Raw genomic sequence first — 26,024 nt, 5'->3', positions numbered from 1 at the left:
ATTTAGCGGATTGCCGTGGGTAGAACGTCGTCTGGTGAAAGAGGAAGGTGTGACAACAGCGGGAGAAGAAGAGGACGACGACGACGAGGACGACGACGACGACATCGACGGAGGCGAGGAGGGTAAAAAGAAGAAGAAATCACCGAGACGTACTCCTATCAAATCCCGACTACGAAGTGCACGTGGCACAGCGAGCAGAAAACGGTCGAGACACGTAGCATGGGAACCGTTACGGATGTAAACAAGATCCTGGGTGCAGCGTATTATTCACCGGAGAAGGGAGAATCGTTCACCACTGCAGACAAGTTGTGGAAGGCCGTAGACAAGAGGATACCGAAGAAGCAGGTCCAGGAATGGTTGATGGAGCAGGACACGTACACGTTGCATAGACCCAAACGTGTAAAGTACCCGAGAGTAAACTACAACGTGACCAACATTGATGAGTTGTGGGAAGCAGACCTGAACGATCTTCAAAATCTGAAAAGGTACAATCGAGGTTACAAATATTTACTTACTGTAATTGATGTGTTTTCCAAGCAAGCGTTTGCAGTACCCCTCCGAAACAAAACTGGTGTAGAGGTAACGCGATCATTAGGTAAACTTCTCCGAGAGTGTAAACGGAAACCAACGGTGTTACAGACAGATGCGGGAACAGAATTCACCAACGTTCAATTCCAGAAACTGTTGAAACGAGAGGGTATCGAGCATCGTATTCCTAGAAACGCAGACGTCAAAGCAAGCGTGGTGGAACGTTTCAACAGGACATTAAAAACACGTATGTGGAAATATTTTACCACACGTGGAACGTACAGATATATCGATGTTCTGGGAAAATTAGTTCGAGGATACAACGAATCGTATCATAGAAGTATCGGTATGAAACCTGTCGACGTCAACGAACATAATGTGTATGTGGTGTGGAAAAATTTACAAAAAGGTTCGTCGTCGTCGACGAAACCAGTGCCGCTTGTCGCCGACGCAAAATACAAAAAAGTGTTTCGTACAGGAGATACGGTACGAGTGAGTAAGGTGAAATTACCTTTCGAAAAGGGGTACGTACCGAATTGGAGTCGTGAACATTTCAAAATACACAGAAGAATTCAGCGTAAACCTGTTCCAGTTTATCTGGTCGAAGATCTCCAAGGTAACGTGTTGGACGGATCGTTTTACACGGAAGAACTACAGAAAATCATCGTTCCCGAGGAGAAAGAGTACAGGATCGAAAAAATATTGCAACGTCGGAAACGAAACGGACGATTGGAATATAAAGTGAAGTGGCTGGGGTATCCTACGACATTTTCGTCGTGGGTACCTGCAGAAAACGTTCATCGTGTGTCGCCGCAGTAGGAAGGGAGAAAATGGATAAGATAGAGAGATTTTACGTGCGTCTCTTCTCGAACAGTTCGATGGATATTTTCCCTGGAAACACAATATCACATTTTACAACAAAATTACCGGAAACAATAGAATTGGACGAAAACTGGGAAGTGGGATTGGTGGAGGTGACATATCCTCTGTATTTTGACAACGTAGTACGGTTGGATGAGACGAGGTCGTTGACGTTTCCGGTTATGCAGTACGCGAATGTCGGTGAATTTGCTCAGGTTATGTTCGGAGATTTGAAAAAGGAACCAAACAAACGAAAATACGTGGATGGTTTTATAAACGATATCGAGTCTATCTTTGGAGGAGGAGTATACGGAGAAGAGGAACCTTCGGTAAAAAGACATAAAAGATCAGAGGGCGACGGCGGCGACGACGACGACGACGACGACGGTAGAACATTTACGGTGTTACCTATTGCCAGAGAAACCTTGGTGGCCACGGTCGCTGCGGCGGCGAACGAAAACAGCATTTTGTATTCGAGACCAAAATCGTACGATTTTCCTCATAACGTTAACAGTGTGAAAATTTTATCCACAGCGAACAGAATTAAAGTGGGCCGAGACGTGATCATGAACCTACCACCGCAGCTGTACACATCGACGAAGGAACTACTAGCCAACATTCACAACCTGATTCCCGACAGCCTGAGTACAGACGAAGTGAAAGACGTGATGATCGACACGGCAAACACGTTACGACAAGTCCTGTACACGATGGAAGAAAAGAAAAACGTAGAGGAGGAGGAGGAGGACACATCGACGTCGTCAACGGTCACACCATTCAACACGCAACTGATATGTGTATACTGTGATTTGATCCCATATCAAATCGTGGGGGATGCTACAGCACGACTCCTACGAACCATATGTCACGATTTTGCCGCCGGCGCAGGTAACACCGGTCAGCATGACTTTCGAAATGTTCACTATTACCCACTCACCAGATATTCGTTCGAAACTATCGAAATAGAATTTCGAAACGATAAGAACGAAATTATACCGTTTCACGGGAACAGCTCGCCGTCGATGGTGTTACTGGAATTCCGTAAACGTCCACGTCGTCGACTATACGATTGATAAATAAATAGACGTGCATCAATCGATCCCCAGACAGTTGGATACGAACCCCGATCATGACCAATACCATCGTCGATTACTACATTCGGCAGGCGCAAACAGGTCGTGGAATCGGACCGTATTACCAGGGGCGGAGATATCAACGCGGACATGGGATCCTAGGGTCGTTTTTTCCTTGGTTGTTTCGCGCCGTGAAACCACTTGTGATGTCCGGAGCCAAGACAATAGGACGTGAGGCGTTACGTACCGGAGCGAATATATTAGCGGATGTGGCTACGTCGGACGGAGCAGCTGTACGAGACATTGTGCGGAAACGTCTACACGAAAGCAAGACAAACCTGCTGACAAAAGCCGAAGCTAAATTAAAAAACATGACCGGTTCCGGTATAAATGCTAGAAAACGAAAACGTGTTGGTCAGTCGAAAGTCGGGTGCAAACGTGTGCGTGTCAGTACAGCAGGTAACGAGCGTCGTCGTCGGCGTAAGACACCCAAAGTAATAAAGAAGACAACCACCCGTAGCAGCAAAAAGAAGAAGAAGGTCACCACAGTAACCCAGCGTCAGCGTCGTCGTCGCCAACACGGACATAAGGATATATTTTCGCCGCCGTAATCACCTACAGACAGAATGGAAGGTGTTGCATCGTCACTGGATATTTTCGAGGAGCCGTGTATTCAAACAGGCATTGTGGATAATTACATAGAGATTTGTCACCCTATAGCCTCGATAGAAAATCAAAATGTTATAGAATTTGTGAGTCAAGGAACGGACGAGTCCTACAGAGATCTGGCTACGACAAAACTATACTTAGACCTGATAATGACAAAACTGGACGGTACCCTATTGAAATACAACGACCTTACGACAAAACAGTGGGGAGTTGTGAACAATCTGGCACATTCGCTCTTCTGTCAGTGCTCCGTTTATCTGAACGACAAACTGGTTACCTTTTCGAGCACCAACTACCACTACAAGGCTTTTCTGGAGACGGTAATCGGCTACGGCGAGGATGCGGCGAAAACTCACCTCACATCCAGATGTTTCTACAAGGACACAAAAAATGAAGCGAATGCTGCTACAAACGAGGGTTTTGCAAAAAGACGAGAGTTGTTTCAGTGGGCAGATTCCTCCGCCACGGAGAGCACGGAACTCCAGAACCATGTGGAACTTAGCACCAACCTGCATGCGGATTTTTTCAAGCAAGAAAAGTACCTTCTGAACAACGTCGAGTTGAAGGTTGTGCTCACCAAGGCGAAAAACGAATTCATCATGTGGGGAGACACCCCAAATGCACCGGTAACAATAAAGATCAAGCGAGCAACGCTACACATCCCACATTTTAAACTACACCCAACCTACCTGTTGGCACACAGTAGAGCGCTAGAGAAGAGTAACGCAAAATATTTTTTCAAACGATCCGAGTTGAAAACCTACACCGTTCCGGCCGGAGGAAAATCCCTGACACTAAACAACATCACCAACGGAACAATTCCAACCTTTCTGATATTCACAATGGTTCCAAACAACGCCTTCGTGGGGAGCGGAGACACGAACCCGTTTTATTTGACACCCGAATCCTTGAACTACTTTGCATTGTACCTCAAGGACCAGCTGGTACAGACGGCGCCCCTGGAACCGAACTTTACATCCGGAAACTATGGAGGCATCACACGAGCATATGATACACTCTTCACAGGAACAAATATTTATCATGCAGACAAAGGGCACATGATCACCAGAGAAATGTTTACCAACGGTTACTTCATGTTATGTTACCAGTTGACACCCGATCAATGCGATGACCCGTCATGCAGAAGTTTACCAGATAAAGGGGAGGTACGCATCGAAGCGAGATTCAATTCACCCTTGACACGGTCCATGACGTGTTTGATATACCTCCTCTATAATACTTCGGTGGAGGTCTCAAAAGAGAGGGGCGTCATTTACAACTACTCCGGATGAACACGTACGACATCCACAACGTACTCTCTGGAGATGCTGTGACCGGAGACGTTTTCCACGGTGTTTACCCGAGTGATATTCTTGCCGACGTGGTAGTTACAAAAAAACCAGCAGCCCTCGTTGCTAACACTCATCCGTCCACCAAAAACGGAGAACATTGGGTCGCCGTGTACATCGACAAGGAAGGGTACGGCAAATATTTCGACTCCTACGGAAACATTCCTATTCAGCCAGCCTTTGCCCGGTTCATGAATCGAAACTGCATATCGTGGGAGTACAATCCACGTCAGTATCAAGATTTGTTCAGTACCGTCTGCGGTCAATATTGCTGCATATACCTACGTCACGAATCCATGCGAGTTCCCAAACGACCCTTTCACGTACACTTCACAAACGACCATGTCCGAAACGATCACATCGCGATTCAAATGTTTGGTGCGTATTTTTCGCATCCTCCTTCTACCACTACTCCCACCCCGACTAGCTGTACCATTAACCCTAATATACAATGTGTGCAATCATGCTGTAGACTCATCGATCGTTTCTCTTGTTCCTGTTGTTGCAGACATTAAGAAACTGAAGGCGGTACCTGTCACTGCTCACCTGGAGATCATCTTCCTGGACGACGACGACGACGACGACGACGACGACGACGACGACGACGACGACGACGACGACACCGAAGGCGACGGCAGCGGCGACGACAAACACCTCACAACAGCGACCATTCGACATAAGAAGAAGAAGAAGAAGAAGAAGAAGAAAACGCATCGCGGACGTCGATAATGGAAACGACGACGACGACGACGACGTTCCCGGCGGACACCACGATCACCAACTCCACCAGTGGGCATTTGATTTGCCTACGGCAATCTCTAGAATATCTGTCTCCAACTAAAATTATAATTCTAGGGTACGAACTTGGCGGCGGCGACGGCGATACCAATGGACTAGAGAAGTGTTTCCCGGCGGTGCTGCTTCGTTTCTCAGAACGAGATGTGCCCCTCTGTTGGACTCTCTTCCGGGACCTGCTGCTCAATATCAACTGGAACCAAATAATAACATTTTTCCAAACAGGTGACGGTTACACAAGAGTACTCCGCGACGGCGACGACCACGTGATGGTCGTCCATACAGACTATTTATTTTCAGAACGCATTCTTGTGTTTCTAGTGGGCGACCAACGACTTTGCTTGACACAAGATGAACTGAAACGATTTCTACGAGCACGACGCACGCTGGCAGCCTACATGTGTTACTACGAGGGGTTACACCCACAGGCTGCTGCGTACATGCGATACTGTGTCGCAAAACATAACGTCGTCAGCCGTGATGATGTGTCCCACCCACTCGTATGTCCTCGGATCGACCTTCTCAGTGCTGGGCTACTGCGCATCATTCGTGCGCACGTGGCCTCATGTCTTCAAACATAAATACCCAAAGTGAAATACCCACCCGACCAGTTATATTTGGGATCCTGTGACCGTCGCTGCTGCTGCTCGAAAGACCCTCGTCACCCACTACTACTACTACTACTACTACTAGTACCATCAACAATGGCCGCCGCCGTCGCCGTCGACCCCAGAGCAATTCTCTTCACCGTGGATGACGCCTTCGAGGTTTCCGTTGTTGGCGAAAAGGATGACACTAGGATCGTGTTCCGGAAGGATGGTTCCCGAATCAGTCTCGGCACGGACAAATATACAGAATTAACCAAATCAATGGGACTTCTTACAGACATTTTCCACGACCGTCGTCTAGATTGCAGCAAACGACGCACCGTAAAATGTGTACTTACACCCGACTTCAGCATCATCATTCAGGATTGTGCTCGCAACTTCACGGTAACCCTCCAGGATGGCGGCGAGATCCTGCTGCTGGACGCACGACAATGGGAGACCTTCATGCACATGTATCACCCTATATTGAAGACCTACTACCGACACTGGCACGCCCAATGAAACCGGAGACTACCAGAACTACTACTACTACTACTACTACTACTACTACTAACACCACTATATGTATTCTCTAGTATATGAAGCTTGTACGTACTAACACTACAAACAAAGAAAAAATAAATAGTTTAATACACATTTATTACGTTTTTTCATTTCACATGTATATTTTTTGTAGAACCGCAATACGTGCACGGCACAGAACGCAACAATCCGTGGTCTTCACGGCACACGATGCACACACCAGAAAATGACCACACGGTAGGTAAGCTATCTGTCTCTGATGCACATAACAGATGACACAGTGTTGATTGTCCTCCATGTTCACATTCACCGCAGGGGCGATAACGGCCGTTGCGTCCAACTCTTTCTCCTCCTCCTCTTCTTCCCCATCCACGTCCGAGGAATCGGCTGCTGCTGCTGCTGCTCCCGATGTTGCTGCTCCAGAGATACCTTTGTAGAGTTTTGTAGCTGGAGGTTGCTCCGCGTCGGCGACGGCGCCGTCGACGACCGTGGACGTCGCCGCAGACAGACCGTCTGCGATCATCAGACGAAGGTAGATGCACTGAGGGTACCATTTTCTGTGTTCTATCCATGGATTTTCGCCCCGCTGCCATTGATACAGACGTAGTCCACAGTAGTAGCATCGAACCACGTCCCCGAATCCACTGTAGAAGAATCCGGCGTCCGCCATTTCCTCCGGTCGAATGGTTATCGACTCGGGCCAAAGTGGACTGTATGTCGACAGGCGACCCTGGTAATCGGCGTAAGTCGGAAACATCGGGTACCTCCTGTTGATGCACACGGAATTTGGATCGGCACTTCCGAGCCTACGTTGCAGTTCGGTACCCAGCGGAGACGTCGTGGAGACAGCGGCGGCGTCCATACCATACACTCTCGTGAAACTCACTACTACTACTACTACTACTACTGTTAGCCCAGCACGTCGTCGTCCTCCTGCTCCTCCTCGAAGGCGGCGGTCGTCCGGAAACGAAGGGGGCCCCCCGCACAATGCCAAGCATGGCCGCAGGCCATGCTTGGCCTTGTCACACACACACACACACACACACACACACACACACACACACACACACACACACACACACCGGGTTTGTGTCCTATTGTTGACGAACCATATCTATCTATCTACCCGATAGGTTACTACTACTACTACTACAGTCTACTCTGATCAACCAAGTCCGAGCGGCGGCGGGACTCGAACCCTTCTCTAGGCTAATCGGGAATCGAACTATCTCCTTCTTCACAACACGTCATCTGGACCCGTTTTACGCTATAGTGTGCTTCTCGGTCAGCCAAGTCCGAGCGGCGACGGCGACGGAATTCGAACCCTCCTCCTCTAGGCTAATCGGGAATCGAACCATTTTCTCTCCACAGAAGCCGCCGCCGCCGTCGGCGGAACCTCTTTTAGGCAACAGGATCCACCTTACGCTATAGTGTGCTTCTCGAATCCAAGCGGCGACGGCGGCGGGATTCGAACCCTCTACGCTAATCGGGAATCGAACCATTTTCTTCTTATGTCTCCCCAGAACCCGCCACCGCCGCCGGCGGGACCTCTTTTAGGCAACAGGATCCACCTTACGCTATAGTGTGCTTCTCGAATCCAAGCGGCGGCGGCGGCGGCGGCGGCGGCGGGATTCGAACCCTCTAGGCTAATCGGGAATCGAACCATATTCTTCTTCTTCTTATGTCTCCACAGAGTATCGAACCCGCCGCCGTCGGTGGGACCTCAACAACACTATATCTTATCCGCCGCCGCTATTCTGTCTCCCACGGTCGACGATAAATACAAAACATTACATGTAAGGATGCATACCGGACAAGTTAGGTGAGTGGTTTACGTGACAGACTTCGAATTCAAAGGTCGTAGGTTCGAATCCTCGTCCCGACAACCACACACCTAACTTGTTCTGTATTTTCACAACCATTACTACATGTTTGTTCCACTTTTCCTCTCTCTCTCTTTCTTTTTTCGCTCGCCGCTACTCTCTACTCTGACCTTTTATGCTGACCCCATAACATATTACGTTACCATATGTAATCGACCGCATAACATATTACCTACACATACTCGAAACCTACATCAAGACAACTTTCAGTAATTCTCCTCTTAGGTACTTTCTCTACCCGATTCCACTCTGCTGCTGACCCACAATCACCGGTATTTATTCTGCAAAATATTTTCTTGTTAGCACAATCATTACTACAGAACCATCATGGATACACGCTACTCTTCGTCGTCGTCGTCGTCGTCCTCGTCGTCGCAGCTACCAAACACTATCGCTGGTGTAAGTATTATTTTTCTATCACAACTCATAGGAGAACCTCCGAACAACAACAACAACAACAACAACAAAATCTCGGTCAGTGATTTTTTATTCACCTATTGTTGTGTACAAACACATCATCATAGTACTCGACACCATCACCATTATTCTTATTTCATATCGTACTTTGCCGCAAGATTTTTATCGACACCTACAAAATTTTCTTTACGAAAAAATTTGTACAAATCATAGCTGCTTCGTAGGGTCCAATGGGATTTCACAGGATCTTGTAGCACATTTTGAAAAAAAAACATCGATCTCCGGACTTTCCTTCCGCATCTGCTGCATTGTTGTATACAGGGCGATCAATCCTTGTATCTCTTTCTCTATGCGCATGGCATTCGCTTCTAGTATCTGAAGAAATTCGTTCGTATGCTCCCTCCGCACAATGTATTGCAGATAGTACGACGTCTCGTTACTATCCTTGCTGTCTTGCTCGCAAGGCTCGCCTCGGTGTGTTTTCTTGCAGGGTAGGCAATACTCCCCTGGGAAATTTTGTGATCCTCCTCCTCTTGGTGATGGGCCCTGTGAATACAAAACAAATCACACTACTTCATCCATCTCACACACATACTTATGGTGATTTTGTTTTCTGTCCAGGTTCGAACCGTGGACACCTTACAGAGAGATACTATTGAGGTGGACGGACGTGTCATCTGGCAGTCGTCATGCGTATTGGAACGTCGCGCTGACATCATTTATTTACCATTTGCAGCGACTCCTAGTGACGGGGTGCCTCTGAATCTACCACCACCACTACCTCCCCATTTACAACCTTCAGCACCCCCACTTTCCCCTCCACAACCTCATTCACAACATCCTCCTCCTCTATCACGGACCTCCACATTCGTCCCGCGGGCTAACATCCCCGCCGCAACCTCTACTATATCTCGTTCACCTGTAATGGCATTATATCCAACGGGAATAGCAGCGCATACAGCAGCGATCAAACAAGAGGACCCTTTACCATTGGTGTGCAAACGATCACCAACCTCTCCATAAGGTAAGTAACAAACTGTTTAGACACACACTCACCATACTATATTCCGTACTTTGTTTATTCTTTGGCGAATAAATCTGATGCTAACAGTGACGGGGACGAGGTGCTCGACGAATCTTCCACGGTCACAATTGAATCTTCCTTTTTTTCGTCTTCTCCGTCTTCTTTTGTATTCTCTGAACTTTTCGTCGACACCACTTCTTCTTCTTCTGTCTCCTCTTTTCTTTCTGTCAATGAGGATAACATAGATGTTAATTTCACACGTTTATTCTCACTGCCAGGAAAAAATGAGGAGTACAAACCCTCTTTCGATTGAGCATGTTGGTCAAAAAAACTGCCGAACACACTATATATCGGTAAATATTTATCTTTTTCCACATAATGACACTCAACTAAATTCATATCATCCGGCATGTCCCCCATGAACATATCCCCTATTGTGTGTCTCGGTGTCAGACGACCATGAAACAGACTTAAATAACCCCACACCGCATTCCACCCATACAGAAATTCGTCGTGCGCAGCATCCATAGCTTCCTTTAAGCGCGACATTTTACCCGTATCCAAAATAAAACAATTTTGGAAACCACCCACTCTTCCTATCGTATGCTCACCCACTTTACATCTAACAAACTCCTCCAAAGTAGCATATAGAGTACCTTTCGGCATACTTATATGCTCTAGATCTAATTTCATCGGATTACCTTTTCTAATTTCATATTGCGTCGTACATTTTTTTAACGACCACACTTCCTTCCCAAAATTCACCCTCTCCCTCTCCATACAAACACACTTTTGCCTGAAATTGTCTTCCGCAGCATGAATGTAGTACGGACCACTTAATTCCCCGGTCCGTAACATCTCGCGAATCACAGACTCATCATCAGTCACGAAACTAAAATGATTATACGCAGGTAATCTATTGTGGAGCATGAACGACTCGCACATACGAACTTTTTCATTTTCCACATTCGTTTCGAACCTACATTTATCGCTTGGTCCGTAAAACCATTTCGCCATCGAAAACGGATCGGCGTCATCGTGCTTACCCATTGTTATTAACATCTCCCCTTTACCACCAATCTCCACGTCCACACAAAAACGCCAATATAACATGTTGTTCGACATTTTGTTTGACCTAACACAATCAATCGAAACAAACAAACCTTCAATCCAACCTGTAACGATACAAAACGTTTATATTATTACCATACTCTAACGTACCACTCGAACCAAACACATTCTCCCCCAATACCACATATTTACCTACTCGTTACTGCTAGAACCTGCTGCGGATGCAAACAAAATCACACCACACATCGGCTCTGTACTCTCAATATATACACTTACGCCAAGGACACATTACCCAAACAAGTACCGACAACACCACTTACGTATTCACGGAACGCACTCCCATCTACATCTTATGCTCACAACCTTGACAACATACCACGGACCGGACAACCTTGCCGCACCTACAGACATCGCACTCAGCTTGACATTATCCCTCCGACGACGACGACAATTCAAACCACTTTTACTAACCCACATTCCCGAGCGTCGCGCAATGCACTACAAAGCTGTACCGACAAACGCCTCCGGCTCCAGACTCGCCGGCCTTGCGAAACAAACATCTCACTCACCTTGTACATGTTCCCCCACTCTTAAACAACCACATTCCCGGCTGTATATACTCTAACACTCATTACCTATTCAGTTCACATTTTACTCGCCTTTCCTTCTCAATAACGAAAACACATTCCAGATTTATAACTCCGTCTTATTTATTCTTCTCTATCACTCGTTTCAGATACCGCCTGCCATCAGCACGGACCTTACCATCGTCGACACGAATCAGCAGCGCCAGGGAAACCGATGTAGCACCTATTCATCACCAATAAACTATAACATCTACAGCAGCTTTGTATTTTTTCACAACACCTACGTCAACGACACACACACACACACACACACACACACACACACACACACACACACACACACACACACACACACACACACACACACACACACATGTTTTACTCATACCTTCTACAACCTCTGTCGCCCGGATAGCTCAGGCGGTAGAGCATTAGGCTTTTAACTTAATGGTCCAGGGTTCGAATCCCTGTTCGGGCGAAAGCTTTTTTTTCAAACAACGTCATCTTCGCTTCTTATGCTCATCTACAAACTCCTACGCTTTCGGATACTTACGTAACCTCACGTACGATTGCGTCATACTCGCCTACACCCTCCCCCATCGTCCAAAGTTAAATATCTACCCTCATTTGCATAATTTCAAGGTAAACAACTTTTATAGCCTATGATACAACTACTTACAATATTGTCAACAGTATCATATTTGAGCAGGTCGCTTGTCACCTAAACACTGCAGCTCACAGGTTGGCAAAATCTGACATGAAAGCAGATAATACACTTAAGTCTTATTTATATATATAATTTTCACGGGCGTACAATATTGTTAAGAGCGTCAGTTTCCGTAGAGTTTTTTTTTTTCATCTTCCCTCTATACAGTGAAGCTGTAGAAGACACAATTAGCTAACCTAGTATACAACATACCTTCCTAATTAATATGGATATTGTCACACATTCCTCTTATTTTATACTGTTGTAAATAGAAAAGATTATGTACGGTAAATGTTTTGTACATTATAGGAAAAAAATGCAAAATATCCCCCCAACTTTAATTCGATCCACCTCTGAATCGAATTTTATACATATTTTCACGCCGCCATATGTTGTTCTATTTTGCTTCTTTTACTTGCCTTGCTTAATTAACTCTCGCTAATTAGCATTTTTTTTGGAAGAAGTCAACTAGAACAACATATGGCGGCGTGAAAATATGCAAATTAAAGAATATTTTAGTAATATAAGGGCCCTAGCAATTAGCTTCGTCGACTAAGAGTACTCTTTTAAACATCTTCAGCTAGATCGTATTACTACGCGAGGACGTTTAAAATGTTTGGGTGTTGAAAAAGTTTGACCCTACTTTTTATTTCTAAAAAAAAAAAAGGTAAAGTGTTCCCCTGTGCATGGCACCACGCCATGAAGGCGTATAGGGGGTGTGGGGGTAACGCCCCACACTTTCTTGATCCGGTCGTGAGTGGGGGTGATGTGATCAGCATCACGCCCCTGACCGCCTTTACCCCCCAGGGTTTCCCCCAGGTACCCATGTTATTCGACGCTGGGTAGGCGCCGGGGCCGCTTCCACCGTTAGAAAAGTTCCCGGATTTGAACCGGCCGGGGATCGAACCCGGGACCTTGAGCATGGGAGTCAGACGCGTTACCGACTGAGCCACCGCGGCCACCTCTTTTTATTTCTATTGTTTGCTAATAGATGGCGCTAATAGTACCCCCTCCCCTCCCTCTCCCCTCTTCTCCTCTGCTGTATGACAAATAGCACAAACATAAAAATCAAGATTTTGGAGAGCAAAACATAAAATTTGCATGCATCTGATGTCGAACTAGGAACTTTTATCTTTCGGGGAGTCAACATTATTTTTTTACTCAGTCGTCATATAACATGAACACACACAAACATTCACATGTGCTTTTTATTATTTTGTGTTCGGTAAGTACAAGTATATTCTTACATAAATTATTGTTTAATTTAATAAATTGTAAACTCGGAGCCTGCTATACTAACACTCCTTCTGTCTATTGAAAGCGAATGTTGCGTGCATGCGGAAATAACACAGAAAAAAAAGCGGATGGAAGCAATTTAAAATCAGTGGAGCAAGGTTAGTATTACGAGAGCGTAAAAACATGTGCTTTCATTCAACTTCGAAAAATAAGAATAAATGTGTGCATACAGAACACATATGCTTTCTTTTCACAGTTGTAAAATCATATAAATTGTACATGAAGTAAGTTGCGGGAAGGCTCTCTCTTTTATGTCTGTGTATATGTTGTACAATTAGGTACAAGTATTGTACAATTAGGTACAAATTGTTGTACAATTATTTCCCCCAGTTGTCCAGTTGGAGTTGGGGGCATAACACTGGTACTATTTGTAATCACAGTGCTTACTCATGTATTTTGTTTAATATTTTATTTCAAATTCACTGTCAGAAACTAGTGTTGCCAGTTCCTGGATGTAGGTTTACCTACTCTGTTGGTTGTCACTGTCAAGCTTCCAGTATTCGTACAGCATAAAAAGCTATAACCCCCCCCCTCTCTCAAAATATATACATTGTATACGCCAAGATGCTCAATAGCCTAGCAACACATCATGAAAAAACATGCCAAGAGGACCCAATGGGTTTATAAGTCAGTGCTGCCAACTCCTATTTGTAGGTTAGCTTAGCCTGTGAAAAATCATATAGTAGAATTTTTGTAGAGTGGGTAGGCAACACCGACGAGGCTCGAATCATCATTTGAGGCTCGAAATCATCATTTGATGCTCGTCAGTGTTGCCAATTCCTATTTGTAGGTTAGCTTAGCCAGTGAAAGATCATATAGTGGAATTTTCTTCGGATGGGTTGGCAAAACCCAAGCCTCAAAAAAAACATCCAATAGAGTTGCCAAATATAAACAGAGGGCAATAGACCCCCTCATAAAAAACTACAGTAAAAACCCACAGTGTTGCCAACACTAGGCCCCCAACAGTATTGCCAAACATAAAAAATACATAGACCCCTCAGGTCCTTTAATAAAAATTTACAGTGAAAAACCCAGTAGGTTTAACAACACTGTCAATCTACGGCAGTGTTGCCAGATGTAAACAGAGGGCAATAGACCCCCTCATAAAAAGCTACAGTAATAGGCCACAGTGTTGCCAACTCTGCCCTCAAAATATACATCATAAAAAGCTACGACGAGCCTCAAATAATGATTCCAGCCTCAAAAAAAAATTCAGAACTCTCATGTACGCTGAGGCTAGTGGGGTTAACATACACCGTAAAAGGCTACGCCTCGCCCGAACACATGTACACTCACACACAAAAAAAAGCTAAAAAATTATACACCGTGAAAGGCTACGCCGAGTTGGAAACACTGCTGGTGAGGTTAACATACACCGTGAAAAGCTACGCCTCGCCCGAGTTGGCAACACTGCTTGTGAGGTTAACATACACCGTGAAAGGCTTCAAAATATCAGTTGGTGAAATTTTCGTGGGGTGAGTTGGCAACACTGAGCCCCACATGATGATTCGAGCCCCAAATGAGGGCTTAGAACCCGGGCACTAGGTCTACTCGTGAGTGGCTTAAAGTATCTGCTTTAGAATCATACCAAATTTATAAGAGGGCGATTTGTGTGAAAATTAAATTGACCATGACAGAAATCTCAGCCAATTCGACATTATTTAGAGGATAACTTCGTAGACTGAAAGATTAATCACTGAAAAGCTATCCGAGTAAAACTAAGTCCCTTTGTAGTGATTTGTATAATATGTTTCTTACTTATTGCTAACTGTCAAAATGTGCCACGTTTAAACAAACGTTCTTAAAGGTTTACAAAAAAATGGAAGAGGTTATCGAACTCCTTTCTTACAAACATTGGAAAAGCGCCAAATATTCTCCCTACAATTGTAACTCATAGAAAGATCTTTCGATAATTTCTGCTTGTTTCCTTTTGAATTCCACGATTGAAAACTTTCAAATATGACTTCGTTGTTTGACAAATATGGTGATCAACTCCCAGCGAATGCGTAAACTGTGTAGCTGGCGACATCTTTTTTTCGTATGGCTTTATCGCTGCGTTCTTCTACTTAAAAGTAATCGCATTATACCATTTAATGACTCCATTGTTGTACGGACGTACAAGTTGAAGGCGAGAAACACTCGTTATGCTGTGATCAACTAGCATTGTACCACTCTCCAAATATGTCTGTGATGTTTTAAGTGAAAGCCCCTTTTTCTTTCAGAAATATAAAGTTGACATTACTTAACTTGTAGCACTTGAATCCTGAACAAGGAATAGTGAAATAGTTTGCTTTCAAGGACATGCCTAGATCTATATTTCGGGAGGGGTCCGAATTAATAAACAATAATAAAGTTTGTAATTAAAGGTTAATAAGATTAATATGCGTTTAATATGTATATTATTAATTATGTTATGAGTATTAAAATAGGTCAATTAATTATTATTACTGCATGAACAGGCAAAAATATTACCTGTATTTATAACAGCAGGTATTCATTATCTAGTGTATGTCTAGTTACTATCCCTAGAAATTGTATAAAAATAGCTATCCTACCAAAGAACTTAATGTCCCAAAAATTCTTAAATGGAGTATTTACTGAATACCAGAAAGGTTGTTAGGTCCAGCTGATGAAATGTCATTGCTATTTTACGCATACATTTTAGCAAGAGCTGTATATTCACAATCTAACCCTTACCTTTATACAAGTTTTGCGGAAATATACTTTGGGGTTTGAGCCCCCTCCAAATACGTCCTTGTTTGCTTTAGGCCACGTGCGTGCCCAGAAATAGGCCAACAGATTAGTATGAATCTAAACTAGGAAATGTACTCCCCTAGGAGCCCTTGAGCAACCAAGAGAAATATATAATGACAATAATTTTAGAAAAATAAATATACGTATTCATACACGTAATATTCATTATTGCAACAAATTTTGGCAAAATTTAACAAATCCAGCGTTTTAGTGCTAGATCGATAATATTTTTCTAACATTCAAGAAATAATTATATATTGTAATATGATTATTTTCAATAATCGAACAATATTGCTTCTTATTCACAATTTCGTTTAATGTCTTTTTCAGCTTTTAAGTTCAATTGCAATTAATTTCCAGGAGGGTGGCTTAACCCACTCCCACTCCTGTGACGCTTTCATGCAAGTCCGATTTGGACCATGGGGTTGCATAAACTATAATTGGATCAAGTAGCAGCTATTGCTTTGAAGGATTGCAAGAATCGCTAACAATAAGTCTCACAACCCTGCAACATTGGCAACATGGAACATTTCGAAAATACTTATTTTAAGCTTCTAAAAACACCCATATGTTCTCCCTTTTGTTAAATATTTCCTTTCAGGGAGTCCACACACAAAAAAGAAAAAGATCCCACAGATAATACTCCTCCTAAGCCATACATCACAGCTTGTAATCCGGAGGCTGATTTACAACAGGGAACATGTTGTACGTTGGTTGGAAAATTTCCATGAAAAATGTTCTCAGTCAACAATGTGGAGACGAAAAGTTGCCCTTTTATCTTTACCGAGAGGAAGAAAGGTAAACAACATACTTGTCAGCTAAAATTATAGCTTTTTCAGGGTACTCACCTGAGGAAATCGCCAGCAGCAGCGTCAACGCTACCTGGTGGAGAAAAATGTTACTATTCATCCACATTTTGAATGATCTTCAGCAATAAATGTCACATAAGTAACGACACACTATTATCATGGGGGGGGGGAAACACAGAGTATTTATAAAACAGGGTTGCTTTGTCTCAAGATTATTCGGAAAAGAAAACTTTCAATGTTAACTTCACAACATTTTTGACGCGAGGTTCATGTGACGCATGCACCGGCACCAACACTATTACCATGCGTAAAAGTATTGTTCTTGCACAAACTTCGCTCACGCACCTGTGCACTCCACGATACACCAGCGTCGACTGCTGTTGCGAGCTCCTCTCGCACGTGCCTGGATCTCGAGACACCCGGGAACCAATCGCTGCCTTCCCTTTTGCCTACGCCTTCAGACTCCGCCAACCCGATTTCGCATACAGTGTAGGTCAGGTTCGAGTTAATCCCTTGCTTATCTAAAGTGGTCAAGAATACTCAGTGTCTGTTGCTTGTTCACACATAACACAACCACCCCTGCCCTTGCACACGAAAGCTTTGTTGCAAACTACGCAGTGAATGTTCGCCAGTGCAAGGGCATGGCTGGCTGTTCTTACCAGAATTCTAAAACAACAAAACGTACACATTCTAACACAAGTACTAAAAAACTAAATAAATATGTTCTTGATCTCGACAGAGGTTGAGAAGAAGATGAAGAAAATAAATAGATATACTGTGTCGATTGATATGTAGCAGTGGCGTGCCCAAGGGGGGGGTTGGTGGGGGTTATAACCCCCTCCCCTTTGGCCCAGTATTCCTAAAAAAAGAACGTCAAAGTTAGGAAAATATGACAAAATTAGGGCCAACTACCAAGAAAAAGTATACATAACCCCTCCCTTTTGAAAATCCTGGGCACGCCACTGATATGTAGGGATGGATTATGTTTTGTTATTTGTCTTTAACTTGTAACATGGAGTTACAAGTTACAATAAATAATGTTGAACCTACCGTTTTGCCTAATTAACGATAATTACAATACTGTGTAAGAAACGTAAATAATATGTTGATATGAACCAGACCAGACCTTTACAATGAGAAGCTATTCATTGATAATGAATGGTTCTTCTTCAGTACATCCTTGTTTTTACGTTCACCGTATTTATCAACACAGCTTTCAAAGTTTATACTGAAAGAGTTATTCTCACTTGTTCACAAACCATTCAGTACGAAAACATCCGTTCTGTGTGGGCATTAGTTCCACAGCGAAGAAACTTCAATATTTTAAGGAAATTGAAATATGGTACATTGTTGACGTTGAAATGTGAAATAATTTCTATTCAACAATGCCATAGTCCATAGTAGTTGTAGAGAAGGTGTATTGTTGAAGTAATTCTATACCGATATGTCACTGTCCCGTTCTACGTTCCAAAAAAATCGGGACATACACACACAAAAAAAAGAGGACTGTGCCGGGTATTATGGAACATCTGCTCACCTTATCATACCTTTATTATTGAATTTTCTCAAATAAATGCAGAAAACATTTGGAACGCTTCTTTTAAAGCTAACTTTGTGCACATAGACAGGCACGTATCTAGAAATATGTTTCGGGGGGGTCAGATCCAAGTGTCTCAGGAAAGATAACAACAATAATGTTTAAATTAAAATAATTATATTAAATGAAATTAATACTAATTACAATACATAAATTAATATTATATTCTTATTACACGAATAGGTAAAATACTGTATAAGAATAGAGATATAACAGCGCATATTCATTACGTAGCTTAGCTGTAGTTAAGATTGGAATAATTTACATAAATGCAAGTGCTCTGGCAATGAAATTAATGTCTAATAGATGAATAATTGAATATTTATCGAATAACAAAAATGATGTTACATGTAGTTGGAGAAAAGTAAGTTTCTGATTAATATCTTATGCATGTTATTTTGAGTAGTAGTGTACTTAAATCCTCTTTGTAATGTCACTCAAAACCGTATGATCTCAATATAATCCTTGCCTTCTAAAAAGTTCAGAAGAAATTAATAACAATCGATTATGCAACAATGCTAATATTTTCATTACTTAATTTTAGTACTTGGTAAGTCTTTCGGGGAGTCCGGACCCCTGAACCCCCATAGATACGTACTTCCTGTTCTTTAAAGCTTTACGATTCCAATATAATTCTTGTCTTCCATAAGTTCAGAGGAAATTATACAACAAATGCTAAATGAGTATATTTTCATTATTTAATTTTCATACTTAATAAGTCCTTCGGGTGTGTGTGTAAGGGGGGGGGGCGGACCTCCTAAATACGTCCTTCCTGTCCTTCACAGCCGTATGATCCCAATATAAATCCTTGTCTTTCAATAAGTTCAGAGAAAATTATTATATAACAACGGCTAAACGAATAGATTTGTCATTATTTAATTTTAGTACTTGATAAATCTTTCGGGGGGCGTCCGGACACCCCCCCTCCCTATATACGTCAATGCACATAGACTACTGCGAACTGCGAGCATGACTCAACGAGTAACGGGGAAATTCTGCAGGAACATTCGATTACAAGGCGGTAGGCGGATTTTTAAGACTTGATCGCGTGAGAAGAATTATAAAGTTTCTGAACCGTCCGGTAAAAGGAAGACATGTTTTCTTTCTGTTGATTCTGTCTGTGAGTCACTCTTATATTTTGCAAAATGTTGCATTTTGTCCATTTTGAAATTAGCCTTTCAATAACAATGACATGTAAAATATAATCTTCCTTTTTATCCCTCGCAGTGAAATCGTTAGACAATTACGTGCATGGAACTGAAACATTCCTGCGGTTGACTACTTCTATTCCTCTCCAATTTTCTTTCTCATATCTCTCTCCCTCTCTCTGCTATTTCTCTCTCTCTCTTTCTGTATTTCTCTTTATATTCCTTCCTCATCTTCTCTCTTCTACTATTTATCCCTTTCTACCATTCCTTTCCCTCTCTCTCCATTTCTCATTCCCATCTGCCTTTCCATTACTTTTTATCTACTCTCTATTTCTCTTTCTTATCCCCTCTCCTTTTATTGCAATTGCAATATCATTCGCTGGCCCCCGTGGCGGAGTGGTTAGCACACCAGGGTCTCGGGTTCGAATCCTGGGCAGGGCATGGATGTTTAAGAGTGTCCATTCATCAATTTCATCATATCATCACTCATCCCCTCTTCGCAAATTAGCCAAAAGTAGCACAGAAAGCGAATTAAAATAAAGCAAATCAATCAATCAATGCAATATCATTTGAGCAGTTTTATCTCAAAACAGACATAATACTATAGCGAAAGTGTACTAAAATTATAAATTACATTATAACTCCATTAAGCCTTGTTTCCATGATTATGAAAAACTAAATATGCTGACCAAGGCAGTAATTTATTTTATTAAAAACATAAACTAACGTAACGTTTCAACCTTCTAGCAAGGTCTTCTTCAGACTCTGTATCAAGTACAAAAGACCTTGCTAGAAGGTTGAAACGTTACGTTAGTTTATGTTTTTAATAAAATAAATTACTGCCTTGGTCAGCATATTTAGTTTTTCATAAATTACATTTATGGCAGTGTTACATACTGTAATTACTCAAATCTAATACGCATTTTTTTGGTCAAACTTCATCTCCAAAATTAGGGTGCGCATTGATTCTGAATTGTAACCAATCAAATTATCTCTCTAAGCAATTTGTATGTAAATATCAGCAGGATATCAATTAATTATTTCAACCATAAAAAAATCGATTTTACATTGAACTCTGTTAGAGTTGGGCTTAAAATAACTTTGCAAGCGTTATCAAACAATGTAGTGCTTTGACCAATATTGTGATATTCCTAATTTGATTGCACAGCTATTGTAAAATGTTTACTAAACTAATGGAAGATATTTGGATCCTTTAAACCTTCCTCTTATACATGGGTGGTAAACTTGCAAGATGTCTGAACAGAAGGTTACTGTTTTAATAGGTTACATTTTTTGAACGTACGCCACAACAGATAGTAAGAACAAAATCGCTATTGGAGGAAGTAATCGTTTTACTTATCATGTTTAACTAGAATTTATATCCCTAACTCGGCGTAAATATCTCTGTTCGCGATCTTGGTTGCTTGACACGATAAACAACACGCGTAGCCTTACACACTTCGAATATAGGTGGCGCATAACTTATCTGCAACAAGTTGCCGATAATGCTGGAAGAGAAGCACATCCAGAAAGTCCTGTCCAGGGCAGCTGGGAGCTACTTTCTCCTGCGGAGGAAAGAGGAGAAGTGTCTTGTCAGCGAGGTCCTTATACGGATCCCGGGTGCGAGATTTTGCCCTTGCACCAACGCTGAGTCAAACTTTCAGTCCCACGGTAGTCACCTCACGTCTGCTGCGCTTGTAGGAGAACTGCTTCCCGCCTCATCTCTACGCAAATCCGATGCGACAGCACATCCACGCAATGGGGGCAGAGAAAAGGACGGGCGAGGGTCCAGGGGTCCGGACCCCCCCCCGAAAGAATTAGAAATAACATAAATAATGAAAATGTATTTGTTTAGCACTTGTTGTATGATCAAGGGAACTTTACTGTACGTCAACTGTATCTAACATCCTTTTCTGTTATTCAATAAATATTTAATTCTTCATCTATTTGACATTAATATCCTTGCAAGAGCTCTTGTTTTTATCAAATTTTGACAATATTGAATTCACGCAATCTAGATAATGAATATGAGCTTTTATATCTGTTCTTACTCAGTCTTCTAGTGCAATAACAATGCAACATTAATTAATTTACATATTTATTAATATTTAATTTAAACATTATTATTTCTAAGACATTGGTTCCAACCCCCTTCGAAATATATTTATAGATACGTGTGGGGCAGAAGTGGCACTTGCCACCCCCTGAGATATATAGAAAATGTTCATGTAATTCGAATAGTGAAATTCTCGAGACATTGCAAATAATATTTTTTATGTGATTTACAGGCTGTAAGTTACAGCAAATAACTTCCATGTCCAATAAAATAACGAGAGAACATTTTTACCAGACATTACAATCTTATGACGTTCGGGACGGAAAAAAATCGCTATTTGCCGACGCGGTGAATATCTCGAATTCTTCACATTATTTTATTCCTGAAGTGGTTGTTTTTTAACTTCTGGATAAAAACGGTTAATTTCAAGACATTTCAGATATTTATAATGCAGAAAATAGCAAGAATTAAACACTTTTATATAAGGTATCTATGTATTTCTCGACTAAAACTTCGAAATATAGTGTGGTTGAAGCAGTTGACATGTTCATATAGCAGCTGTACCTCACAGGACTGATATGGTATTTCATTGAAACGAAATCGGTAAAAGCATTTCAGATAGCACACTACTACCATAACGAAACTTTGTAAATATTATTTTCAGATATTTGCCCACTTGGGTAATGCTAAGAGTTGAATCTAAACTTTACCTTGTAAACAGTTAATAATACGATGGAAGTATAGTACAAATCAACGAATGTTCAAGCGTTCTTAACATCGGAACGACATGTCAAACAAGGCTACAAAAAGGCTGGTAAGCTTCATTAATCTCGCCCGAGCGAAGTAAAATAAACCAAACCATTGAATCAGTTATATCGCACGAAACCATCAACAACAATAACGACAATAATAATCGCCACAAAATGTTAAATCATCTGCATATGCATGCACTATTTCATTATCTTAAGCCTTGATTTAACTTGATAGCTAGGGAACTGATTTTAAGGTGAAAAATTATGATTGGAAAAGGTAAGAAAAGGTTCTGAAAATGTTTTCAAAAAGGTGCAAGTGATAAAGTGCCCAGGCCCGTAGCCAGGATTTCTTACTAGGGGGGGCAAAGTCAATCATAGAGGGGGCAAATTTTTAATATATTTTGTTGCATTGACAGATATAGCAGGGTACAGAGGGGCGCTTGCCCCCCTCCTCCAAAAGTGATAAGTAACAGCATAGACTAGTTAGGTTAGGTTCTAACTATTCTATGGTAACAGGAAAGGGATGATATTTTGAAAATCCAACGAACAAAAGAAGTTCGAACAACATCAAATAACAATATTTCGATAATGACCTTTCGGACTAAAAAAGAATACAAAGATGAAGTTTAACATATATAGGCTAATTGGGATTTTATCTACTTTATATTTACATGTCAATAATGTAAATAGACGATTAATATATAACTTTGGGCTTCTCTGCAGAACTGATTAAGGAAGTCCTTTATGATTGATTGATTTAGTTTATTTTACTTCACGTTTTCTGCCTCTTGGCTAATTTGCGAAGATGAGGATGAGTGATGAAAGGATGAAATTGATGAATGGACATTCACAAACAACCAAGCCCGACCGGGATTCGAACCCGGAACCCTTGGCGTCGCAGCGCGATGTGCTAACCGCTCGGCCACAGGGTCAGGCGGAAGTCCTTTATAAATTGTGCTTCATAATGTACTCTAATTTCCAGTATGCAATATTTTTACACACAAAGGAATCTAACGAGAATCCAACACCACCATTATGTTGTGTTATGCAAGAAAAATCGAATTAATTAAATATTAATGGTTACATGTTATCTACACTTTGATGAATTGTGTAAAAATTTGTATAATTTTTTGTAGGCCTACTTGCTAAAACATGGCTCCTATTTGCTTCAAAGGGGAGAGACTTGCATCACTACAGACAATGTTTGCCTACTGGTTACGTTAACCATTTTGCAAAATATTGTGTCATTGAAATACATGTGTTTGACACCCGACAAACAAATAAGAATCCTTTGTGATCAATGACTTCTTGGATTACAGTGTCATCATTCATATTTCATATGAAGTTTTATAGAGGGAAATGTTGTATCCTCTTTACGTTATGAAAAAATACCTTCCTTAATGACTGTGGTACGAAACCAAATGATCTAAGGGGCCTCCTTCGCCTTACCCCATTTCCGAAAAAGCGAGGTCTCTGGGCCACTTATAGCCACCACTTTTTGAGCAAAAGCGTACAAACCCAAAATATCAGGGTTTTTTATGCTGATACTGATTTATGCCAGTCACAGAATGGCTTAAGATATATGAACAAAATTAGGAGAATCCACTCCATAGCAGAAGAGTTGACATAATTATTTGTCAAAAAATTAGGTTGTGCATGAGGTACTTTAACAGACAACGTCTGCTACAGACACAATGTAATATTATAAATATAAGAAAATAAATAGAAAATAATTTGAGAGATTTTCAATCGTATTTATTTCACTGCAGCTTTTTTCTACTTGTCATTTTCTTGAACCTATATTCATAGGGTGCCGCCTGATAACATCGAAAATTTTCACAGTGTGTACAGGACATCAAGGAAGGCAACTTTTATCAATGACTATTTGCTCGTCTAATTCTTCTTTCGATGTTACAAGCAATCGAAATATGGCATCTTATGACCTTAATGTATGCAATCCCATTGTAAGCTTCGCAGTTGCAAATGTAATTTATTTTTACTGCCGTTTAAAATTCTTATATAACATGCTATGGAAACGATATCATGCAAACAGTCAGGGTTAAAACTTAACTTTCCCTTTATAAAATGGATATCATGACACACACCTATGTTGCTTATCATATTTAATGCGTTTGCATAGAGAAATGATTCATAGGATTTGAAATTCACATTTATATTTCATAAGATGCTTAGTGTAACCCGTCTCACACTACAAATTTTATCGCTTTCTAACCGAAATAATAAATGTGAAACACTATCACATTTTCATCGTGTTTGATAATAATTTGAGACAGTAAGCTGTCCTACATCTTCCACTAGCCGACCTCCATGGTGGGATGGTTACATAACACACTACGAAGCCAGGGGTTCCAGGTTAGAGCCTGGGCATGAATGTTCTTTGTGAGCAGAGGCGAAACCACAAATCTTTATATGGAGAGGGTCAAGTACCAGGACAAACGTGCCAATAATAATAATATTAATATAGTGGTGGTAGTGGTAGTAACAATAGTAGCATTAAAAGGACGTTATTATTGTCGTAAATCATGCAAAAGGGGGTACAAGTCGATGCTAAAGCATTTGTGTTTGAACAAATAATTTGAAATATTAACTAATAATGGAAAACAAGCACACAAACTGTATTTTTGAAAGACAGAATATGCATGACGAACATTATTCTTTTTGCACATATGACACGTATAACTTTCATGTACAACATATTTTTTACACATATGCAACATGGAGCGATATAAAATAAGAAAATACATATGCAACATGTTAACTCTAAATTGTGTACGTATTCAAAGTTTCTTTAATATATATATATATATATATATATATATATATATATATATATATATATTATTTAAATACATTACATGATCAATTCATCCGCCAAATTGTGTCTCAAATGTGCGACAACAATCTGAAGTATATATATATATCTGGCCTTACTTCTCTCTCAGGTAATTTAGAATGTATTACATAAAATAATCATTGGGATCGAAGCAAGCAGGAAAATCTTTAGATCCAAATATTTGCAAACTGAAAACAATATTGATTTAATTGGGCGCAAATAATTTCACTTGGCGCCATGGGAATCTCTTTAACATTTTTTTTTTCATTTAGATCGTTTTGGCCCAGGGTTGACTCCCACTGACCCCTAGCTGCGGCTCTACACTAAGGACTATAAGAATAGTAGATATTATGTTTGCGAGCGAAGCGAGCAAGAAAATTTTACAAAATGTACTTTTATTAGTATAAAATTTGAAATTGGGGGGGGGGGGCAATTGCCACTCTCTGCCCCCTGTAAGTGTCCTTAGCCGTCTGGAATAAAAATGCAAGAAACACTTGAAAACTTATTCCATCTTGAGTATCCATTTGTCCTGTTATTCTTAGATTCTGCTAGTCATGTTTCTTTACTTCAATGTTTGCCCCCCTAGATTGGACTTCCCTCCAAGATTGGGGGGAGGGGGGACAACGACGACAATGCCCCTGCCCCCTTGTGGTTGCACCACTGTT

The 26,024-nt window shown here is 41.5% G+C and overlaps 1 protein-coding gene and 1 non-coding gene across 4 annotated transcripts in view; one reads left to right on the top strand and one right to left on the bottom strand.

Annotated features, from left to right (window-relative positions):
• The window catches only part of LOC145981619 (uncharacterized), a 427,540-nt gene extending 410,234 nt beyond the window's left edge, over positions 1-17,306 (bottom strand). For all 3 annotated transcript variants that reach the window (XM_083114992.1, XM_083114994.1, XM_083114993.1), the window contains exon 1: positions 16,992-17,306. In XM_083114992.1, coding sequence (XP_082971118.1) covers positions 16,992-17,058 — 67 coding nt within the window. In that variant the 5' untranslated portion in view covers positions 17,059-17,306. The remainder of the gene's footprint in view (positions 1-16,991) is intronic.
• Positions 11,793-11,865, top strand: TRNAK-UUU (transfer RNA lysine (anticodon UUU)). The gene has a single exon. It is a non-coding gene; the product is annotated as a tRNA-Lys (tRNA).
• Positions 17,307-26,024: the final 8,718 nt, after the last annotated feature.

The sequence above is a fragment of the Lepisma saccharinum genome, chromosome 29 (assembly GCF_977018435.1).
Source record: "Lepisma saccharinum chromosome 29, izLepSacc3.1, whole genome shotgun sequence".
Taxonomy (NCBI): Eukaryota; Metazoa; Arthropoda; class Insecta; order Zygentoma; family Lepismatidae; genus Lepisma; species Lepisma saccharinum.
The sequence above is the reverse complement of the archived record's forward strand: the minus strand, read 5'-3'. Positions and strand labels throughout refer to the sequence as shown.